This window comes from Amblyomma mixtum, chromosome 3 (assembly GCF_055824585.1).
Source record: "Amblyomma mixtum isolate Tamu chromosome 3, ASM5582458v1, whole genome shotgun sequence".
Taxonomy (NCBI): Eukaryota; Metazoa; Arthropoda; class Arachnida; order Ixodida; family Ixodidae; genus Amblyomma; species Amblyomma mixtum.
Window position 1 is genome coordinate 98,544,711 of NC_143014.1, and position 23,656 is coordinate 98,568,366.

Below are 23,656 nucleotides of genomic sequence, written 5' to 3' on the forward strand. Positions count from 1 at the left end.
TTACACTTCATTACAATTAGTTCATACATTTTCTTTTTTTTTATCACAAGGCAACGACAGGTATCACCTGGCAGCACAAGCCGTTGAGCTTAGCCGTTGTACTTACCCGCTGCACTAGACATATAGGCTGTGCGCGTCAAAATTAGACAATTCCTTCGTTTCAAGGCATGAACTCAACGTTTCATGATAGATTGCACACGGTTTATATCATAACGCCCACAAAAACTTAATAATGCTAACGAGCGCTACGCGTGAACTTACAGTTTGAAAAATGTCGTCCCCAGTTGTAAAAGCAACACATGTGGGAGGCCGTGCTCGTGAACCAAAAGGACTCCTTCAACAGACCGCCGCATGCCAATCTTCTCAAACTCTTCTCGCATACGCTGGAACCGCGCCGGCACAGAGCTGTCCCGTTCATACAATGCTTCTTTCGTGCCGAAAGTGTAGTTGGTGAGAGGGTACCTAAAGATGAACAAAAACCGAAAGCAAACAAGTCTCAGCACATGACTGTAAGCGCACTTTTTGGGGTATGCAGGTTGAAGCACTAACATCGTTCACTGAAATGGAGCCCATTGTCTGCAGTGCTCTTCCGTAGTGAGCCGGTAACCAAAACATATAGCAGAAACTACTCACAAGTTGACAGTTCGGTTGAGCGTAAAGTTTAGAAGATTCGCCGGATTGGATCCCATGTACTTTCCCGTATATTGACCTTGCGGTGCGCTTTTCGGCCACCCTGCTGAACCTGAACGGGTGATATGAGTCGCCATTTTGAAACGCTCGGGCCTCATTTTTGTGCACACTGGAGTCTGGAGTGCACACTTCAGCGCTTCAATAGAATTGGAACAAACCTTTGACGCCAGGCGGCGACGTCTATGGGAGCATATTGGGACAAAAAAGGCTTGAAAATGTGACGCTCAAAGAAAAGTTCCAAAAATTTGCGTAAAAAGTACTAGAACGTGCACCATGTGTCAAAAAAAAAATAACAAAATTAGCAGAAAAAGAATAGAAATATTTTTTTTCCGTTACGCGCCCAGTTTGCCGACATCGATTCCCCAAAAACTAAGAACCCAGGTGAGCTTTTTAGTTTCTATAACAATAATTATTCGTATTAGGCTGTGGAAATTTACAAATATACGACGCAACTAACATATTGTGGATGATTAAGTGGATGGGAATAGTTACGCTGCAAGAAGGTAAAGGCGCTGTACTCGCTCTCGGTGGACACCTCAACCACGCTGAGGGAAAGTGTATAGGAGGGAGGGCAAGAAGGAAGAAAGAAATGGACGCTGCAGCGGGGTGTTCTTCAACAGGCACCGGCATCGCACAGTACACGAACGGCTTTTGCTTCGCCTCCACCGAAAAGCGGCCGCCGCAGCCGGGTCTTAAAACAGACCACGGAAGCCAGAAGAGAGAGAAAGGAGTAGGAGTAAAGAAAAGAAGCTGAATTTTTTTATCATTCTGGGCATGGAGGATAAAAACCACAATTCTAGGTGAGCAAAGTGTAATCAAGAGGCGTGGAACCTGCACCCGCTTGCGATGCAGCGTCTCATCCAGCCTGCAAGCCGAGGTGGTCCTGGCCGAGGCCGTAAGGAATTCTCAGATTACGTGATCTTTTCCGTTCGACAATAGCAACATTTGTTGCGTGCCCCATAGGGCTTCGTCTTCACTGCAAGGGGATGGTTGCGAAAACTAGTAATACCACTTCTCGCAGTAATTCAGCATTTCCACCAAAGGAAAATTGGCCAGTGACCAATGGTTGGTAAAGTCGCCGGTCGTGAGTCGGTAGCCGATGTGAAAGGCTACCTAAATGCGGGCCAGCGTTGGGCCACAACTAGCCAACTGCCATGTCGTCCAAAGGCTGTCGAATGCCAACAACCCAACTCTAGCAAATGACTGGGCAACAGTCTGCCACCGACGCACATCTCAGGGACGAAGCGGCTTTTCCCTGCCAAAGGACACCCCTCCAGCCAATGGCAATTCCTGCTACTAATGAGCCTGCTAGTATATGACAATGCAGGGAGTGGCAGATGAAAGGATATATTCCCCTTCCTGCATTGTCACGCTGCTCGCTGCTCCTTGCATATTGATGAAGTTCATAAGAATTGGCCGACTCCGTTGGCTGGAAGGGGGTCCTTGGACGGGGAAAAGCCGCTTCGTTCTTAAGTTTTATCCGAGTGTAGCAAACAAGGCCCAACACCGGACCGCCGTTGGCGATGCCACATCAGCCAAATTTTAAGTCATAACTGTGTGGAATACAATACAATACAATACAATACAATACAGAATAAGAGCTCGCACAGCCGCTGGTCGAAACGATCGATGTTCTCTCGACCGTTTACAGCCGGCAGAACTTCTTGTAGAATGCATAAATATGAGCATAATAACGTGCACATGTCGCACGGGCGCGTGTATGCGAAAATCACGTCTTAATACGTTTGCAAAATGTTCACGACAAAGATGGCAGAGTGAACTAATATGGTTTTTCGAATAAAAGATATTGCCAATACAATCTTCTCATTTATATTTCGCGTTTGTGTCGTCACAGATTTATAAATGACTTAAAGGATTTTGCTTAACGAGCAAATACCAACCTCTTCAAATGGGTGGTCTTAGATTCGGGATATATAAGAATGTGAAAATTATTTTTCTGTTTGGTTGTATGTTTTGCATGTTGGCGTTGCATGAACTCTTCTCGATCGTTTATAGCTTTTTTAGTTGTTCATTGCAAATGCTTGTTGTTAAATATGGTCGCTGTGATGGCGTGTGGTACCATATTCGTTTCACCTGAAAACGTTGGCATCGCAGCTATATTTTGCAATCAATATATTTTTCACATCTTATGCAGCGTTTAATGAACTTGACAGAGCGCGGGCCGAGTCAATTATTCGAGTGAGAGCAGGCTTTTAAAAAGAAAGAAACGACTCGTCCTCTGCTCTCTTCCTCGATGTTTTTACACTGTCCTCCGAAACAGGGGCTCGACTACTACTGTCGAGTTCATGTAAACGTTGCATATGTGTTCTACACAGTCATCAGTCCAGTGTACCCACTAGGATGAAGGTAGTTTTTCGTAGGGCCATCAAGGAGCTGAGCATGACCCGGCCTCAGCCAAGTCTACTCTCAAGCTTGTCTTGACGTCGGCGATTGGCCCTTACAAGGCCAATTTCAATCCCCAAGTGGCCGAGCTGGACATGGGCCAGCGTTGGGCCAAGCATGTTGTTTTTCTTTAACAGCCTTCGGATAAACTTCACTATATGCAGCTAAAACAGATGGGCAACGGCGACGTGACAGTATTCTTCATGTGCATCTCTCCAACGTTTTGTGGCGGATAATTGAAATCAACCTCCGTCTGGGAAAGGGGAAATAAGCATTCATTTGTAATTCTTTCAGGAACCTTCGCATCGTATGTATTTGATAGATTAAAGATGTTCTAAAATGGTTTATGTAGCAGAGTAAGTCTAGAAATATTGACAGGTAGTCTGCGTGGGCTGAGAATACTTTGCGCGATGGTTATAGGAGTTAATGCGCTTTCCATCTCACACTTTGTTTCCAGGATCAACACTAGTTATTTTGGAAGCAAACATTTTATGAGCGTTCAAAATTGCTATCGATCGTTTGCAAAATGCCGCTTTCACAAATGCCTCTCCTGTCAGCGCGGCCTGTCTGGGTAGGTAGCGCGTTGGATGCCTCATAATTACGGCCACGTAACGCATACGTATGACCCCTAGATTCGTAGTGCACGCATCATGACACCACATATGCTAATTTGCGGCCACGGATGCTTTTCCTGATGCCCTGTATGAAGGTAATATCGTGAAAGGACAAGTCTGTAATTAGGGACGCATTAATCTTTCTTTTTTTTTTTTCATTTACTGAATAAAATAGGTTCCAAAAACAAGCGTCAAATTATTGGTGTTGCATTAGCTGCATTCACTTTCCATCTCCTCGCTCGTGGCGGTCTAACATAAAGAGCAGTCCTTGGACCGGTTTCGGCTGTTAATACTCCATCAACAGAATGATTTTATAATCGCTGCTGTCTGGCGATAGCAGTCGAAAAACTCGGGAAAATAAAAAAAATAGTTACACAGAGTATTCATAATTTTAAGCACGCATTGAGCATCTTCACCGACGGAAAGCGTCATATTGCGGGCGTGACATACTGCTTTCGAATTGTTTTGAAAGGTTTACGAGCTGCTGCTGTGGGCGCTAGCAGACGCCGCGCAGCGGTAGCAGACGACATAGCTCGCGCACGGCGCTCGTCTGCTCAACCACCGCCAGATGACACCGCCGTCAAGATGGCGCCGCTAGCATTTTTCGGTACTGTATGAGTCGGTGGTCGATGCGGCAGGGTGGCTCGCGCCGCTCCGTCAGTCGTTTCGTTGTGAGTTTGGGCTAGTCCGGTGTCAAAGTTGTCGCAAGAGTTGCGCTCAGCGCTTTTCGCTGACGGTACGGCGTCGGAAGTGTGTGACAGTGTTTCTGCAAGCTTTGAAAGCCTCTCCGTGTCAAGTACGGCCTCAGTTGCTAACCCTAACAAAAAGAAACAAACGCCAGCACCTCTTGGGTAAGTCTCCTGGCTGAGGAGGGGGAAAGAAAACAAAGTTTTTAACCTGACTGAAAAGTTACTTTTGAATGCAATAAGTTGTTTCATCTCGTCTGGTGCGAACGCATGATTATTTGGCTGTTAACAATATCGTCTTGTATGAAGCAGAACGTTTCGAGGTTGTGAGAGAAGCCTTTGAAAAGTTCTGTGGTGGCAGTTGGGGAAATACGTGCCTCCTGGCCACAGGTGGTCGTACGACAGGTATTGAGTTGGCTTCGTCCGGCCACCTTCGCGCCTGCTGCAGGGCGTGATTGTCACGCACTTTGTTGACCGCTTTTGTAGGAAGGTGATGAGGTGCAGGGTAACGGCAGCAGAACGAGAGCTGTTGCATGATCAATTATGCAAGTTTCCAAGGGACTAGCTGCGCGAAGTTGCCTCGCTTAAGCAAGCACCGGCTATGCCACCGTTGTCATTGGCATGGCTTTCTCTTCCTGTGCTTGAATCTAGGGCTGAGTAACGTGATATCGGAGAGATCATGTTTCACTCCATGTGGCTTCTGTGTTGCCTGTGCGCCTAGGTATTAGTCTTGTGCGAAACGGAAACTAGAACCGAGAAAAACCCAACCTGAGGGCAGGCATTTCCGTCCTCGTTGGACTTATGGTCTTGTATTTTTTCTTAGCTAATGAACTTATTGTGCTGATACACGAGGCTGGCTGGTACCGCAGGGTGTTTGATAGCTCTCGGACGGCACATTGATATTCACGCATGCCATTGCTTTGGCGCTCTGTGTATGGTGAAAGTGTTTGTTGCCGCTAAGCTACGTTCGCTTTCGTATTTCGTCGAAACGGCTGCCGCGTACGCATAAAATGGCGAAAACTTATTCGATTTTGTTCAGGAATAATGTTTTTAGTTGCGTCATCCGGTGTAGACATTTATCTTAAGAAGACCGTCAGCAAGCATTTTGTTCCCGCTTGCGCGTACTACTGCTACTCTCTGTGTGCGCGATAGTATTCTCTTTCGAGTCTAAGGTCAGATCACCGTTTTCCATAAGAGGTTGGTGTGTCGCTATGTCATCTTGACAGATCTCGGAGCAGTGGCGTTGTATTCGCCATTTTGTTATTTGGAAAAGCCCCATTTGTTTCGGCAAACCACAATTAGGTGAGATGCATTGCGCATTTGTGAACGAAAGGTGCTTGTCAATGGTAAAGAAACCGGCGCGTGTTGCGGTGTGGGATGGGATAAAAAGCAACAGTTGCATTGTCCGAATCCACCGTCGATATTTGACAACGTGAATAGGTTTGACTGCCACTTGCCTGTTCAGCAGCCGACTGCGCGCGGCAACGTGCGCTGCAAACTTGGCACATCTTGAAATTCACGTTCTGTGCTATCGTTTGGTACTGCTTTGATCGTGGCAGATTGAAAGGATAGAGGCCGAAAAAATGTTTCAGTGCAGGTTCGCAACCGCTGTGTAAATGACGGTTCCGTTAACGCTACGGTCCTGGCTTGATTCGAACCGATTGTAAGTACCTCTTCAACGAACGACACGTCGAGCAGCCGCTTCTGTGAACGGCGGCAGAGGGAGAGCGGAACAGGCTGTGGCGTGACTCTCCTGAATATCGGAACTTAATCTCGATACGTGCCTTCGACGATGCAATTGCCTTTGAGGAGACTAGTACGGTTTTCAATAGGTACACGGCGTCTGGGGCATGCACCACTAAGTAATGTTCTGACGTTGTTGCTCCGAAACCTTCCAACGCTTGTATCGCGGGTCATTGCTGCGGCTTGCTTCGCGGGCGTGTTTGCTCGGCTACTGTCAGTTATGCAGGATTTTCTCCTCACGTGCCACGTCGAGCCAGCATAGGTGAAGTGACGCCGCTCGGCGCCTGTACATGGCAGGATTGCGCCTCGCTCGCAGCTGTAGGTGCTGCGAGTTTCTGGAGTGGGCCAGCTGCCTCGCCGTTCGATAATTCTGTCGGCACTTCCGAGTGAAAAAAGTTAAAAGAAAAAAAAAAAGGCAGGCAGACCGTGTGAGACTACTTTGACTGTCGCCATGGGCCAGCAGTACTCGAACATTATTACCGTTGGCGGCCACTTTTTCAACTTCCATTCGGGTTTCTTCTTTCACGTTTTTCCCCTCGCGTCAGCGTGATTGAATTTTTTTTTTTTTTTTCATGTGTTACCGCTAGAAGACGACGTCCTAGAAGAGGCATGTAGGGCAGTTGGCGCTGATCGACAGTTCTGTCACCAAGATGCAGAGAACGAAGCAGGAGTCTTCCACGCAGAGACGCCTGCCCAGTGTGAGGTGGCCGACGAGTACCAGCGGCCATCGGTTGCGGGCCGTACGAACGAATGCGGCGCCACTCTCGTGGCTTAGGAGAAAGCCGCGCCCAGCACTGCTGCGCTCCGTGACCGCGTTTTCCTTTTGCCGCGCGGCCACTTGTTCCGTTATGCAAGACAGCGTGCCCGATTAGGCCGGTCCCCACGGGGCTCCTTGACGCATAAGTAGACGGTAAAACGGGACCCGCGCGGCGTGCTCGTTACGGCATCCGTGCTGCTGCCGGAACTCGCGGTAGTGCTGCGGCCGCCTGTGGACGGGCGCACCTGCACTAGCCCTACCTGCGGACGGGCGTGCGCTTTGAAACGGTGGCGAGAAAAACTTTGAGAATTGTGCATCGGCGAGACCTTGAGCGTAGCTACGCCGTTTCTCCGGTGAGGGAAGACTGCCGCTTCTGTGCTCGGGGACAACTTTTTTTGGCAATGCAGCGGAGGCTAGGCAGGAAAGGGAGAGAGACAGGCCTTTGTCCCCGTGCCGTCGGTGGTGGGTTTGTTGTTCGGGGTAGGGGTGCGGTGTGGCGAGAGGGGGGAAGTTGAAGAGGCGGTGCGGAGTCGCTAGGGCTGAGGCAACACCCTCTGGAGTTTGGCTGAGTAGCCCACTCCCCACGGCACGGGGACAAAGGCCCGTCCCGTTTCCTTTCCTGCCTAGCCCTAGCTCATTCTGCCGCAGACAGCAGGATGTGTTTACTGTTATGTTTCTCGTCACACTTGGCTGCGGTGGCCACGTCAGGGTCATGATGTTATATCGCTTTGTATCATTTCCAGATGCCAAGGCTGCTGACGGTTTCATTCTGTGTACGGTCTTTTCATCGTGCATGTGTTAGGTGAAACGCTTCGTCTAAGCAGTTCTGTCTGTTGCTACACGCATGGAGTAAGCCTCTGGTGGTGTGGCACATACCTACAATGTGTAATTAGCCAGGGCGCGTTGCAGATTCAAATTGACAGGTCTTACCGCTGTGCTTCGTCGTTCTCTACGCATTGGATGTAAATAAACATTGTTGTAATGTGGGGATTTCTTTGTTCACATCCGCAGCGCATAGTGGCCTATGCCACTACGCATGAGGGGATTGAATTGGGGGCCCTGACGGGGGGAACTGCCGCTGCACTGCTTTCGCCGTAATATCGGCGACGGCGCGCTAGCGGTCGCTGGCATTTTAGCATTTTTTCACCCTGGCCATGGCTCCGTCGTGGGGGCAGCGGGCTCAGGCGCGTTTGCATGCTGTCACAGGGCGCTCACGCCAGTCAGATAATGGCTCGAAACTGGCCCCGGGCAGCTGAATACGGAAAGTGCGAAAATGAAATAACTCCGCGTCAGTGGCCATACGTACAACGTACACGAGCTGCGTCACAAACGGAACCTGAACATGAGGAAAAAGTTCGCAGACTCGCGATTTTGTCGGATTTTGGAGGCTTGCTGTGCTTCCGTGCGGCCATTTGTGTGTCCCACACGTGAGCCAACATCCCACACCCCCGAATGTCCAAATACTCCGGATGCCAGCGCATTTGGATTGCTGAGCTGTGCTCCGGTTACTTCTGAAGCCATCGATTTGCGCACGACATGTCTGTAATGTTCCAGTGTCGTGGTACGTGACGCGCGATGCACGCAACAGGCATGGCCCGTCGCCATCACCAGCGTCCTGTTCGACATTGAGCCGGCTCCTTCGAGCGCGGAGAGTGCGGAGCGAGCTCGGTGCTCGGCCGCTAACACTTGCAGCGTATATGTTAGCGCGTGCTTGTGTTCGCCCATATTTGGAGCCGCACTGCCGTTCATTTGCCGCGATGAGTAACAACATTTCGAGTGTTTTAGCATGCCGAGTTTTAGTGATCACAGCTGCCACAGCACTACCGCGCATGCGTATAGTCTCGTGCCGTACTGTGTGTAGGACGGCGTACGAAGGAAGGGGGCTTGGCAGGAAGACACGATCTCGCCAGTAATCTTCACCGCCTGTTTGCAGAAGGTGTTCTGATACCTGGGCTGGGAACAGTTTGGGGATAAGGTTAACGAAAAATATTAGTCAGAACTCACGAATGCAGCGGCGAATGGCCCTCAAAGGGGGCTCTGACATCGCGCCGCACATGGGCGCCTTCTGCGTTTCGCCTCCATCGCAACGCGGCCGCCGCGGTTAGTTTCGAACCCGGGTACTCTGGATCAGTAGCCGAGTGCCTTAACCACTGAGCCACTTCGGCGGGTAGGCAGGTAGTGGCCGCAGATCCGAATTATGAGAGTGAAATAACTAAAAAGATAGAGAATGGAGCGGAGCGTATTTGGCAGGTGCTGTAAAGGATCATGAATGGCAGTTTACCCGACATCCTTCAAGAGTAAGTATATGACAGCTGTATCTTATCCGTACTCGCGTATATGGAGCAGAAACGTGGAGGCTAATGAAAACTTTTCAGCTTAAATTGAGGACAGTGCAGCAGTGTAACGTTCCGAGACAGGAAGAGAGCGAGCAGATTAGATGAGGGAGCAAACGCGGTTCTGTTACGTCCTAGTCGAAATCAAGAAGTGTAGATAGGATTGGGCAGGGCATGTAATGCGAAGGCCAGATAACCGACGGTCCTTAACGGTAACGGAGTAGAGTCCAAGAGAAGAAAGCTTAGCAGGGGGCCGCAGAAAGTTAGGTCGGCGGATGAGATTAAGAAGTCTGCGGGAATACGGTGGCCGCAGCTGGCACAGGATATCTCTAATTGGAAAGAAATGGGAGAGGCCTTTGACCTGCAGTGGGCGCAGTCAGGCTGATGATGATGATGAAGGGCAGTTTGGTTTCTAGCCTTTCAAGGGTTCTGGAGCAGAAGCTTCGAATATTCGTTGCGTGGTATCTTGCAGTTCGATGCCATAGGCGAAAATTAGGAACCACCTATTTTGTTTCAAACGTAGGGAGCTATCGAGACAAAGGTAAAACGTATGGTGATGGAACCTTGCGGCCTGTGGTCCGCTGTAAGTTGTCTGTTGTGAGGCCCTGGAAAGGAAACCGTATTTTCTTTTTTCTTTTTTTCACCTTCTTATGCTGAAACTAGCAGTCCGCACTTTCGTGGGGGAACAAACTCTGCGGACACCTTGACGCCAGACCAGTGTAACGTGCGCGCATGGCAGCACCGTTCGTGGCCCTTTATCGGGGAGCAGCAGCGCTTATTGAAACCCGGCTGTCGTGCTTTGTCGCGGCCACGGCGAGCCACCGCGGCTGTGCCTCGCGTGGAGGGCGACTGCCGAGGAGCGCACCTGCGTCCTTTCGGGGCCACCTCGGGCCCGTCTCCGTGCTTCCGCTGGAAGAACAGCGGCGGTCTCCCAGCTAAGCGTATGTTGTCATCTCGCCGCTGGACATCGCCGCTCTGCCATTCCCCCGGAGCCCAGCTAGAAAAGACGGCTTTCGTTCTTCGCCTTTGGCCGTGCCTCTGCCGCACCGAACACGTGGGGTCCCTAGTAGCGCGCCTTGGGAGGTTATTTTTCGGCTGTCTTTGACCGTTCAGCACAAAAGGAGCCCCGGGGAGCCACTGCGGACGTCCGGCGATGTGGCTCATCGATCCGCCTGCGGTCGTCCCGACGCAAAGTTTGGCCATCCCGCCGCGCTTCAGCGTGCGAGGCGCAAACGAGTTTTTGATACGCCGCTTTTTAGCGCCGGCCGCCCGAAAGAAAAAGAGCATGTCTGTCCGCTGCGGGGTGGTTCGTATGGAATTCGGGGCAAGATCCTCCAGACAATAGGCAGTCGTCCGTCGCTTCTTGCCTCTTCGTGTACTGCCGGGTGCCCGTATCACGCGGGCCATTTTTCTGGTGCCACGCTGTGAACCTAACGTCCCTAATGTTTACTTTGGTCTCATTTGCGGCCTAATTAACTTACTGTGTCCCGTTTCCCCGCTGGACCCATCCATTAGACTCGCGGCGACGAATTTAGCTCCTCGCATAAAGCCATTTTCGGTCGGCAAACCATGTGTTTTTGTCGTATACCGTAATAGATGCCCCATTCGCGCGGAATGATTAACAACAAAAGACACTTTCGGACTGGAAGATGGCGGGAGATGGCGAGTTTAAGCAGCGGCATTGTCACATAAGTCACAAGATCGTTCAGGCTCAAGTAATTTCCTAGCCGTGCGTCACGTCTTTCGCCTGCTGAGCCCCAATGTCACGGGATCTTTCTGTGGACGCGAAATCGCCCGTGTGCTGTGCGAATTGATCCGGAGTTGGAGGAAGGTTCGCACTGTCCGGTTGGGTCGCACGGGGAGCTCTGTCGGGTAGAGTTTGTGCCTGCAATTTTGACGCCCTGCCGCTCAGCCTGGACGTGTTCGGGCTATATAGCTACGAAGGTGGTGCCCGACGCCGGTTACCGTATCCAGTGGAGGGAGGCGAACATCACTGTTTATTTTTTTTTTTTTGCATTTCGACGGCGACGCGGCATGTGTGCTGCCTCTCGAAGTCGCGCCTGTCGGAACTGTTTATCAGTGCGGCTCACTGCTATCGATGGAATTGGTATTTTTTATTCTTAGTGTGTGCAGGTTCATTACCTGTATGTTTAATAATTGTAGCGTTGGTAAACTAGGATGACGAATTCCATTTGTATTTCTCCTCCTCCTCCTCCTCCTCCGGTCGTTGGTTTTGTGTGCGTGATTGAACTGTCCCGTCCGAATTTAATTTGTGACAGTACGTGGTTGTTTTCAGCTGTAGTCTGCGACGGAAATTGTGCCCGTTGACATCGGAAATGCCTAAATGGAAATGACACTCAGTCTCCCTCGCAGTCTCGGCATATTGCCACGTATCATTGTAGTGTCCGTTCGTTCGCGCTCAAGGCTGCAGGATCGGGGCGTTATCATTTTTTTCGTGACGCGAGAAGCGACCGGACTAATCTCGATTGATCACAGCCATGAAGAACTGCATCTACGTTTTTCCAGATTACTGTAGTTGATTTTGACCTGTTATCGCGAAGTTTCCTTGCCGGCTTTAAATTGAGCGATGCAACGAGCGGCGGGCATTCGTAGTAGAACGATTGACGAGCACGTTTGTTGCTTACGCCGCTGCCATGCTGTTTAGTTCTTTTGCGGGCGCAAGTCAGCCCAAATAAAGAGCTTCGTTTGCGAGTCTTGTTGGTGTCTTCCTGACAGCTGGACTGCCGTCACTACAACGGGACATCTGGTGGAGGTGCTGGGTAGCCTTCCATGTTCCGGACACCCCCTGCAAGTCATTCACTGGAGGACCTGACTCCAGTCCACCGCGCAAGCCGACGTCTGCTAGGGGACGCACCTGAGTTCGGGACTCCTACCCGGAAGCGAAAGCAAACAGCAACGTCCGCCATGAGCTTGCCCCAGACATCGACTCCAATCACTCTGCAGCAGCCCCGGGTGCCACCAACCTTCGACGCTTCGCCTGGCGCGAAGAATGGCTGGAACAGTTCGACCGTGTGGCTATCTTCAACAACTGGGACGATGCCACGAAATTTAGGTACAGTCTTTGTCAAAAGTAACAAGGTTGCATGGTTTGCTTCTAGCTTGTATAGTGGAGCCCTCGTGGCTTTCCTCAAGATCAAAAAGTGTTGGAAGGTAAGAAGACCCCCATTCCTTACCTTTAGCGACCATTTCAGCTTCAGGGATGCTGTAAGGGCTCCACTGTACGAGCTACAAGCAAACCATGCAGCCTGGTTACTTTTGACAAAGACTGTACGTATCCTTCGCCTAGGAGGGACCAGCAAGAATCTGGTTTGAGAATGAGGAAGCTAGCCTTACGAACTGGGAAACCTTCAAGGAGCAGCTTCTGAAGACTTTCACAAACGTCGTGAGAAAGGAGAGAGCCCAGCAGCTGCTGCAGTCTCGCATACAGCACCCAAACGAGACCGTTGCAGTGTACACTGAGGAGATGAAGCGTCTCTTCCGGCGTGCCGACGCAAACATGAAGGAAGAAGAAAAGGTAAATCTGCTTATGCGAGGAGTTAAAGAGCAACTCTTTGCCGGCCTCGTCCGCAACCCACCGAAAACCGTCGCGGAATTCGTAGAAGATGCATCCACCATTGAAAAAAATCTTGATGCCAGAGCCCGCAAGTATGACCGCCTGCAGCGCGTTTTCTCAGCAAGCTGCCCGGACACCGATAGCAACGATGACCTGCGGGAGGTTGTGCGAGAAGAGCTCCGACGATTGCTGCCAACGGGGACGCAGCCGCCGCTTACATCGCTCATTGACGTCATCCGGGACGAAGTTCAACAGGCCTTGGGTGTGACGCCGACAACCACGCAGCCTCTGGAGCCTCCTGCCGTGACTTATGCCGCAGCAGTGCGCCGTCCTGCACCTCGACGACGGGACCCGGAACGATATGGGAACGCGGCCTGTCGTCATTTCACGAGCGAATCGGTGACCACCTTTCGCCGATGATTCAGAAAATTGACTGTTCCAATGTGAAGCTCTTCATAAAGAACACTTTTAGAGAGCCCTTCCGAATGTGGTGTGAAATAAAGGTCGTCGTTGAGCTTGGCGTATAGCCTTAAAAAAAAGCGTGTAACGGTGCTTCGTTTGGTGGTGGGCGCTTCGGGACATGTTGCGGTGTACGAGTCTAATACTTCAGTTCTGGCATCTCTTCCGGATACACCGCTGCGGCTGATGGAAGACGCGTTTGACGAAGCTATATAATATGCGTCAAGTGAGGCAATAGACGCAGTTAAATTCGCGTTGAATATACGGGCTCATGACGTCGCACGAATGAAATACAGCTCCTACTGGGAATAGTACTTGCGATCCGTGATACCGCATTTCTAGCCGCATCGTACAACCAACCCTTTTTACGCAGATACGCCGCAAGGATGGCTCAGTGGTTATGGTACTCGGCTGCTGACCCGAAAGACGCGGGTTCGATCCCGGCCGCGACGGTCGCATTTCGATGGAGGCGAAATGTTAAAGGCCCGTGTGCTGTGCGATGTCAGTGCACGTTGAAGAACCCCAGGGGGTCGAAATAATCCGGAGCCCTCCACTACGGCGTTTCTCGTAGCCTGGGTCGGTTTGGGACGTTAAACCCCATAAAACCAAACTTCTTACGTAGATCAGTTATCTGCCGGCCTCGCTTTTATTTTACTGTACAGAATGTGGTGCGACTCGTACGTATACGGCTGCGCCATTGTTTCGTTCTTCTGCGAGGCTCGGTCGCGCTTCCCATCGCGACGGCGCGCTTGCGAGGGTGCGCGCAAGCGGCCGACGGCCTCCTCGGGTAACACGACGCGGCTTCTCGCGTGCACACCGCTGTAGCGGCAGTGTTGCATCCCGATCCTGCACGCCGAAGCGATCGAAACAAAGTATATAGGTGTCTGCTCCTCTTGCGCCGGTATTGTTAACGCGTCCGCCGTGGGTGTGTGTGATTCGCCGCGAGAGGTACCAATTGATCTTTTCGAGGCGACGACCGCTTACGTCGTTCCGGCGCGTATGTTGAGTCACAAGCAGCAGCAGCGCAAAAGGTACACGAAGACCGATATATTTGGGGCGCCTGTGCCCGTCGAGAACAGCCGAAGCGGAGCATTCTGGCCAGTTTGGGCTGCGTTTAATCGCAGCTGGAGGGAGCGTTAACTCGGTTATGCTATACTGATTTTGAATCTGCACTGTTTATTATGTCTTGTTTGCTTTGAACTTTTTTTGAGCTTTGGGCTCTTGGGAATCTGAGCAAAAAGAAGCTTTTGGGCCGCGCTAAGTGATGCTAACTCAGCGTTTCGCCGTTTCTAAACCGTTAACTGCTAGCAGGTTTTCACAGAACGTTGCCGCGTGTTATCTTTTTTTCTATTAGGGCAATTTGTTTTCGTCGCGTAGGACGAGCTGCTCTGGCGAGCCGACCACGCTGGCCTGCATGGAAGCCGTCGCCTTTCGCTCGCACGGCTTCTGCAGCGTACAGTGTTGTCCGTGAATGCGTCCGGTATCCGCTGGCGCAGCGCGACTGTTTTTTTTTTTTTTTTTCTAGAAGGACCGCGGTCGTGCGTACAGAATTACGCGACCAGAACGCGGGTCATGTGTCATGATTGGAATAGAGAGCGCGGCATTCGATCCCGACCGCTGACAGATGTCCGTGTGACTGTCGCCGGCGCCGCCGAGTTCCAGAGTTTCATTTGTGGCCCGGCACAAGTATCCCGCTTTCGAAGTTTCACGTCCGCATAGTGTTCATAGTGTTCATGCGCCGAGTGACGGGAGAGAACGGGTTGTGGGCGGCGCCTGTTTCAGCGTTGGCGGTCGTTCCACGGCCATGTACCGCGCGCGCTGATGACGGCAGCGGGTCTTTTCTCGGCGTGACCGCGTCGTTGCCTGGTGCGCGTCCCTTCGCCTCCCGGATTTTCGAGCGGTGGGTGCATGCGCAGAGCACACCCTCGTTGCCGCAGGCACGACGTGTTTCTTTCCTCCACTTGATTAGTATTTTTTTCTTTAAAAAGGAGTTTTATGCCTGGCCGGTGCGCGCATATCACCCCTCCGTGGTGAACAACCATTAGGATGCGGCTGTCGCGCCTCATTTCCTCGCTGTCTCGCTCCTCCAAGCATAGTGGAACTGGTCCAAGTATAGCCGTCTCTCCGTCCATTTCCAAAGCGCACGACGGAGCGTGCCCACCGCAGGACTGAGGCTGAAAAATCGCGTTACCTCTGCGTACTGTTTCGCCCGAGCAGCACCGGTTGGATCGCTGCATCTCTGCGGCCACCGCTGCTCACGAAGCGGCAGAGAGACTTCTCGGGCTGGCGCTGTGAGGTATTGGCCGACGCTGGTGCTTGGTCGAAAGAGCTGTTCGACAGCAAAGCTGAATGCGGGAAGGCGTCGCGCAAGAAAATTTGTTGCGCGGGCTCCGTCTTGCCAGTGCGTCGCGAGGCCGGTGCTTACTTGACGAGCCGCTGCTTTTCGCCCAATGCCGGACCTGTGAAGCCTCATGAAGCAAAGAGCGCAATCTGAGACACACACGGAGAGGACGAAGAATGATAGCGAACACAGCTCTGTGTTTGCTCTCATTCTTCCTCCTCTGTGTGTGTGTCTCAGATTTCGCTCTTCACTTCGTGATGCTGCTTAACCAACTATCCCGCTAAAATGTCTTAACTTTGAAACTTCGGCCCAGAATAGCCTCCTTCAACCGCCCCCAGATTTACAGCTTTGCTTTGTGATCTATCTCTAAGTTAACTTGCTGCGGGTCTTTGTTTAGCAACGTCTTTGCAGTGAATTCCGACTGCCCTTCCTTGGTCCCAACGCGGCGCCTGTTCCGGTCGTCTCATTGTCTGCTGCAGCGGTTGGGATTTTCGGGAGATGGTTGCGTGGATGCGCGGAGCAGTCGTTGCGTGGCGGCGTGTTTTGGCGGGCGCTTCCGCCGCTCTGACCCGGCGCTTTGTCTGGCGGCCGCTTCCGGAGTGCGTGCGCGTCCCTGTGGCCTATCGCCGATCGGCGTCTCTCGTGCACCCTTTTTGGCGCCTTGCGTCATCCATTTCCGTTTTCCGCTGCTCACGCGAGCTGAATACTGAGCTGGGGATGGACCTTGTGCCGACGGGTGTTGCCTGCGACCGAGACGCACTTCGGATGCAGCGTTATTTGCATGGCACGCATGCCTGCGCGTTGCCATCCCCGTTTCTTACCTTTTTAGTGCTGGGTGGGATTCGCTGCGGTTAAATAAAACCGCTACGTGGGCGTCGAACGAATAACTGTTTTAAAGCGAGTGCTGCTATCTCCGAACGAGAAGCGAATAAAGCGATTCAAGTCTCGAGCGCCGCGCGATTCCCGCAGGCGGAAGTTGGACTGGTCTGACGTAGTGTGCCCTTTTGGTCCGGGAATACGAGTGCATTTGCGCGTGCGGACCCGCGAACCCGAGCACGCGCGCACACGCGGCGTAGCAGGACCGTAGGTGGAACGCTACATTTAGCCGCAATCGATGACGCTGCTGCAGCGTGTCCACCCGACTGCATGCGGGTGGGGCGCGCGTTTCAGTCCACACTGCACAGCATCGAAATGCGCCGTCGGTAAACCCGCGATTTCGTGCCCGCCGATAGGCGTACGATTTAATTTGCAGCGGTAGTCTTACGGAAAAGGGACGCCGCGAGAGGTCATCGCAGGCGCGAGTAAGCGGTATACGTGAGCCGAGAGCGTTTAGGGCTGCGCTTTCTCCGTGATTGTCCCCGTTGCGCGACCCGGCTAGCGCGACTTGAACCTGCAGCGCGGTGTATACGGACGCCCCTCGGAACCGGCGTGGGGCACGGCCGCCGTAGGTTATGTAACGCGTGACCGTGCTGCGTGGTTACCTAACGAGCGGAAACAAGCCGTTTGCACGTTCTGCCAACGAGCGTGGGCACGACGCGTAGGCTGCGCGCCACCGTTTAGCTCTCTCGTTTCTTGAGCGCAACTGGACGCTTGTTTCCGGCAGTACATTATGCGCTGCGGCGTTGAAGGCTGTGAAGCGTGTTTTTCTCTTCTGCGCTCCTTCGTAAGCGGATGTCGAATGCAGTGACTCCGCAGAGGTTGCACGCGCGCAGAAAGGAGGAAGGCTGCCCTTGTTTCTGTCGCCATGGCCTCACAGTTGTGGCGTTGTGCTCGACGCTAACGCCGCCTCAACGACAGCCGCGCTGACCATTCATGCGCCACAGGACATGAGAGTTGTGAAGTTGCCGTGTCTGACTCGTACGCCTGGTTTGTGTGTGCGCGTACGAACCTGCATCAGTGTGAACATCTTGGCAGTCGTTTTTATGAGCTGACTTGACATCAACGCCAGTGCTTGTGCCGCCGCGCCGCGGCACATTTGCGAACAACAGGCGCCGTGGCCATCTCGACCGCAAAAGTAAAAGAAAGGCAAGGCATGCACAAACTTTGTGACAGTGATTTAAGGTGATGATGGCGGCGACGGATTTCTATGGCGCAAGGGCAGCTTTGGCCAAAGAGCGCCATTGCTCGAGATATTTTTCTTTACACAAGGTGGGTCTCATTTTCCTAGCATTTCACCCCTGGTAAGCCGAACACCAGGCCGCGGGAAAGCTTGTACCAATAGACCGATTTCACAAGCAGTTGCGCTACGCCACCGCCGCCGCGATGCACTCTGGGAGTTGTGGTACTCCGGCCGGCGGCCGCGTCGGCGCAGTGCATGGCGCACGCGCAAGAAGCAGCCCTGTTTGCGTCGCCACACGGTGTTTCTCTGCATGAATGCTAGATTTGCGGCACTGTGGGCACCTCAGGGGTGTCATGAGTTCCGACAACTGTGCGAAGCAGAGGGTCCCGGATTTTCCGTTTTATAGAAGAGAAAAAGTACCCAAGACATTGCGTAGAAGCTGTTCACGAAAGGCAGGTGAAGAAGTCCTGCTCAGTGCATTTAGCCGTATTGTCCCTGTTGATCAGTGGACATTAAAAAATTTTCAAGTTCTGAAGCTGTATGAAATGTCTTTTACGCGCCGCTCAGCTTTGAGGCGGTCCCTTAAATTGTTAAAAAGAAGGCGATCGGATTTGCCTTCGTGCAGCGTCGTCAAGCCGTCCTTGCAGAGATTTCTGCCCGGTGCAAGGTTGTAAGGGAACAAGTGTGCTCAGATTTATTGTCATATTCAGGAACCCACAATGTTCTTTTGATACACGTATTCACTCCTGATGTCTCGAGCTGCCATACTAGCGGTAATGCTTTCTCTATTTCACGGAATGAGAAAGCGAGGCTATAAAACTGTAGGAACGTGGAATATTTCCAGCTCACTGGTCGTTGAGCATAAGTGGCATTCCAGTATCAGCCACATACCATTTATGCCGGGATATCATCCACATTTTGCCCGTTGTTTTCGAAAAAAAAAGGCCATCTACTGTACTCGTACTGCGAAAATAGCGAGAGTGAGTCGTACGGGAGACGCCCTGGCAGAAGATTATATTAACCTAAATAAAAAAGTAATTAGTGTAGCAATAATCAAAATAAAACTATTGGTCACGAAATTAAAAACCCCTAAACCCTAATTAAGCGTACTCAAAAGCTCCCCGATTGGCTTGTCTTTTTCTCATTTTGTACTGAACACAAGCATTTGTCACATCTCCATTTAGAAAAACGGCATAGCTCGCTCGAATGCTCATCTTTCCTGCTGGTGACCCGCCGAGCACGTCGTGAATACACTTATGTGTTTATGTGAATAAAAAAAACTATCGCATGGCCAGTTTTCAGCAAGGGCTATGACGAAAAAATAAAGACAACAAACGCTGTGTGACACGTCTATAGCGAATGCCTAGATGAATACAGCGAATACTGGAACAACTAAATGTGGTGGCAAGAAATGTAAATACTGTCCGAAGACGTTAATAAAATCGCGTGCATCGCTATGCGTTGAAATAATCTGCTGACAAAATTAACGAAAGCTTCGGTCAAGCGCGTTTGCATCGTCACCTGCAGCATTTTCCAAAGCAAGGTTCTAGTAACAAGCGCAGCGTCGCTACCACGTTCACTCCACTTCAAGGGGCAACTGACCACCCTCTCTGCGCTGCTGCTACCGCGATCAGCATTGCACCCCTCGAAACTCCGCCATGGAGTCTCTGTTTCCTTTATAGAGCTCAACACAATAAACGAAACTGCGGAAAGTGCGGCCGGGTATAATGCTTGTCAAGGCGCAAAGTAATGTGGGCTGTCGTGCAGACGACGCCACGAAGGACTACAAACAAGATGGCGGCTGGCTACTTCCGGTAAACGCGCGCATGCGCAGTGGGCTTTGTGAAATCGGTCTATTGTATCACGGCGGCGCTGTGGGGATCGAACCAGCAACTCCCGCATGTCGGGCGGATGCTCAGACCACTAGGCCACCGCTGCGGTGCCCACTCGGAGACTGTTCCTGAGCGGGAGCGGCCATCTCCGCAGGTGGATACTGCAGTGGTGGCCTACTGGCCTGAGCTTCCGCCTCGCATACGGGAGTTGCTGGTTCGATCTCGGGGATACAGTGAGTACAAGCTTTCCACTGCCTGGTTCTCGGCTTCTTTAGTGTGAAATGCTTGGAGAAATTGGTCTTCGATCGACTCCACCTTGAGTAGATCGAAAACACCTCGTGATATGGCACTCTTTGGCACCTTAAAGATCTTTCATCATCATCATAATCAGCAAGGGGGCTGAGTGCGCCACCGCGGACCCCATCACCTGCGCTTAGCCGTGCACGGCAGCGCGTGTCCTGGGAAAAAAGGATCCTAGTGGTTGAGTCAAAGCCGAGTGTTTGGACCTTTAAAGCCCCTCGGCGAAGGCAACACACCGTTTTGGCCTCCTCTTGTAAACGGAACCTCCGGGCTGACCCAACCGGGGGAAATCGGCAGTCGCCTTTTCCTGCTCTGTCTTTCACTTATCTTTTTTTCTCGCAACTTTACTTTCTCCTCCTCCCTTCTTGATTTTTGCTTTTTTCCTGGCGACTAGGGTTAAACTTGTCTGGCTAACTACCCTGAGTTACGGCATATTTGGTTATGGCACCGGGGCCGAATAACATGTTTTATGGCTCCTTCCTCCCTTTTCCCCCAAATGATCGCCCTTTCAAAAGAAGGTGGAACGAGGCAGAAGAGGTTTTTTCGGAAGGCAACATTCCCCAAACTCCGTGTCTTCCATAGTGAAGTAGCGGAAAAACAAACTAGAATCCTATCCCCATTCGTAGTGTCAAAGTGCTTAGCAAATGTCTTGGGCCCTGCCTGCAAGGTAGCCAAAAACTTGAGGGGACACTTAAGCTCCGCCTTAAGGGTGTGGCGCGGTATAGCGTCAGTGGGTCTCTTCAGCGGCCTGGGCTCGTCTTTGCGTATCACTTCGCAGACGCGGACACTGTTCTTTCTTTCACCGCCACATAGCGCTCTACTCTTAAGAGTACAATGCGAAAGAGTTACAGACTTCTCCTGCGAAGGCTAGCATCCTCAACACGTATCATTCCTACTAGACCACGATGATGGAAACTTCTGGCTGTTTCACAAAAATGCTGCAGTAGATACAGAATTCCGTGAGGAGCTGAGTATAGGCGAGGTAAATGAAAAGTTTACGACTTGCGTTGTATATCCGTGGCAATGCCATCTATCTATCCCTCAAACTTCAGGGCGTGTTCGGAAGAAACAAAAAGTATGGTGGACACAGAAATGCAAATGAGCAAGAAAAAATAAATGTTGGGGTCACTTAAGCTCCGCCTTAAGGACATGACGCGGTAGCATCAATGAGTTAATGCCCACATATGCGGAACTCGTCATTCTCAGCTCCTCATACCATCCCTGGCGCAGCGGTTAAGGGATACGCCACTGCCCTGCGATGGCAGGTGCTGCCATCCGGCGGGTCTAGGGCGACCCAGGTTGCTCTTCCCGAGCAAGCTATCGCGATCAACCATTAATTTAGCTGCCACTTGCCAGTGTGGTTAGTTTTCTCACGATCCGATGGGAAAGGTTGGGATGACCCCGCAAGGTCACGTGACCTAGGTTGCCCACCCAGGTTACTTCTCCGGGGTCGGCTGCGTGGGCCGCCCTATTCATTGCTCACAACGCCGACGCCGGATTTCCTGCGTAACGAGGCCTTTAACGCTGTCGCTATAGAAAGACCGGAACGAAGCTTGGGATGTTTTCCATTGGTGCACTGCTTCAGAGGTCTTGTTAGTTTTCAAAAAGTCTAGGACCAAGGCACGATACATCAGAAGGAACAACGTGAAATCGTATAGCAGAAATATGGGTCTTCAATATGCAGTTTGGTGCCCTCAAAGAAACTGTGGGAACAGGTCCGGAAATACAGCGCCGGCTGTTCACTATACCGCTCTTGTCAACACCCGGCACTCAAGCAACTTTAGAAGAACAGGCCAACATATTAGGCGAACATTCTGCTGCAGTCTCTAGTTCGTCTAGTTACACAGGCACATTCTGTAAATACTAAATTATAGCAGAAAAAAAAAAAAAACTGCCGATAGAAATGGGAATGGAAGAATCAGGTAATTACATTGCCAGAAGTGCATGAGTATTGTCTGCTGGTAAGCAGACTGCACCGGGGCCAGATAATATACTCTGCGCAGTGCTTGCGCATCTCACCGAAGCAACCGTAGAGGTGCTTCTTAAAATTTTTAAATAAAGTTTCGGTAATTCAGAATCACTTGATATACCACTTTAATCACATAGGCATAACAAAGCATGACTACTATAAACAATGCAAAACCATAGTAAACAATACTAAACAAATATAAACAGTGCAAAACACTGGCCACACTGTGCTGGCGCTCCTAATTCGCATTTTCCGCTATAAATCGAAGGCGATCGAGCGCAAAGTCTGGGCCATTTGGCGTGGAATGATCCTGCAGTCTTTCGCTGCGGCCATACTGCGCCGCAGTATATTTGTGCACATCGCCAGTTGCAGTGTCTTTGAAGAGTATGGCGATCTGACATGCATTATACACCGCAACGGTGCATGCACTGACGAAGCGAGATTTTCGAGCGATGCTCCGAGGAGAAAAAAAAATTGCAGGGAGGCGATTCCTCGCTGATGCATTCCGTCGCCGGCCCATGCTCGCCGCGCGACTGAGCGCGTGTTTGTCGCATTCGCTTCCGATATCGCCGCCTACGAATGATATATTCCTAGCCCATAAAGATTTGATGAACGGGGACATGGTATCGTGGAAGTTTCACGACGGCGCGTGGCGGACCGATTCGACCGATTCTTTGTTTTTTTTTGCTTCGTCCTCTTCGTTTTGCTGCTGACGCGACCGATCGTCTGCCGTTGTTCGAGCCTCTGGAATCGGGTCCTCGCGTCCGCCGGCTCCCCTCTCCCGTTTCTCGTCGCACCCGTCTGCGGCGCGAGCTGCTTGTGTTTTCCGGGCGTCTGCTGCGCGGTCAGAACGAAGGACATGCTAACGAAGTGTTCTCACTTATGCGGTGGGCCATCTCGTGTGGACAGACCGTAGCCATCTCGCGCTTGGTTGGTGCAAGGCTGTTGCCGTTGGAATCGAAGCGAGCAACATAGAGAAGGTGCAAACACTTGCGCAGTTTCCGGGCGAAATAGCGGCTTTTGTTTAGTTTTGTATTCGTTGTCGAACCGTATACCAAGCTCGTGATGCCTGGCCGTTTGGTTAGCACTGTTTGCTCAGGGATAGTTTATTCAACGCTCCAGAAGGAGAGTGCCGCCGCGGTGCCTGAGTGGTTACGCCGCTCGGCTGCCGACGCGAAGGACGCGGGTTCGATCCCGGCCGCGGGTGCGATCCCGGCCCTTGTACTGTGCGATGTCAGTGCACGGTAAAGAACCCCAGGGGGACGAAATTTCCGGAGCCCTCCACTACGGTGTCTCTCATAGCCTGAGTCGCTTTGGGGCGTTAAACCTCCATAAACCAAGCTCCAGAAGGAGATGCTTCTGGCCTATCTTGGAAACTTGGAGACCTCGCATCATAACAGGAGTAGCGAGCTTTCATTTTTAGTTTATTTTACGCCTTTTCTCGAGAAAGAAAAGAAGGTTGGGAGTGTAGCATATCGGTCTATAACGCGTCCGTGTTATGACTGCGGTAGAGAATCTCCGTTTGGACCAATATTTCTTGCTCGTCGAGGCAGTGTCTGTTATGACGTCGCGTATAGATGCATTGCGTATAAGGGCTCTAGTGCCGGCCCCTTTTCAGTGTTCCTTACGAGTTCGTATACGCGTTCGTTTCCTCCGTGGGGAACGGATGATGCGTCGAGTTATCTTTCGTGCCCACTCGTTACGTCCTCGGCAAGGTCTCTCTCTCTCTCAGCGGCGCGACGGGTCTCATTCGCCGCTGGTGAAGGTTACCGGCGTTCATGCCGCACGTCCATCGTGGCTGTTTCGGGCTGTCTGTTGCTTTTCGAGTAAAATGGTTACGTGCGACGGCGTTCCTCCGTGTTTGTCGCACGGTCGGTGCAGTGGCTTTCTGCGGGC

At 51.6% G+C, this 23,656-nt stretch overlaps 2 protein-coding genes across 7 annotated transcripts in view; one reads left to right on the plus strand and one right to left on the minus strand.

Moving 5' to 3' along the window:
- Nucleotides 1-817, minus strand: part of Cpsf5 (cleavage and polyadenylation specificity factor subunit 5) — a 45,753-nt gene extending 44,936 nt beyond the window's left edge. For 2 of the 3 annotated variants that reach the window (XM_089580352.1, XM_089580353.1), the window contains exons 1-2: nt 634-817; nt 262-462 (exon numbers count right to left, since the gene is read on the minus strand). In XM_089580352.1, the coding sequence (XP_089436478.1) occupies nt 262-462; nt 634-788 (356 nt within the window). In that variant the 5' untranslated portion in view covers nt 789-817. The remainder of the gene's footprint in view (nt 1-261; nt 463-633) is intronic. The other variant, XM_089580351.1, reaches the window with a different exon arrangement.
- A 3,465-nt stretch (nt 818-4,282) lies between these two features.
- MYPT-75D (Myosin phosphatase targeting subunit 75D) overlaps nt 4,283-23,656 on the plus strand; it is a 219,043-nt gene continuing 199,669 nt past the window's right edge. For all 4 annotated transcript variants that reach the window (XM_089580355.1, XM_089580358.1, XM_089580356.1 and 1 more), the window contains exon 1: nt 4,283-4,558. The gene's annotated coding sequence lies outside the window, so the exon portion shown is untranslated. The remainder of the gene's footprint in view (nt 4,559-23,656) is intronic.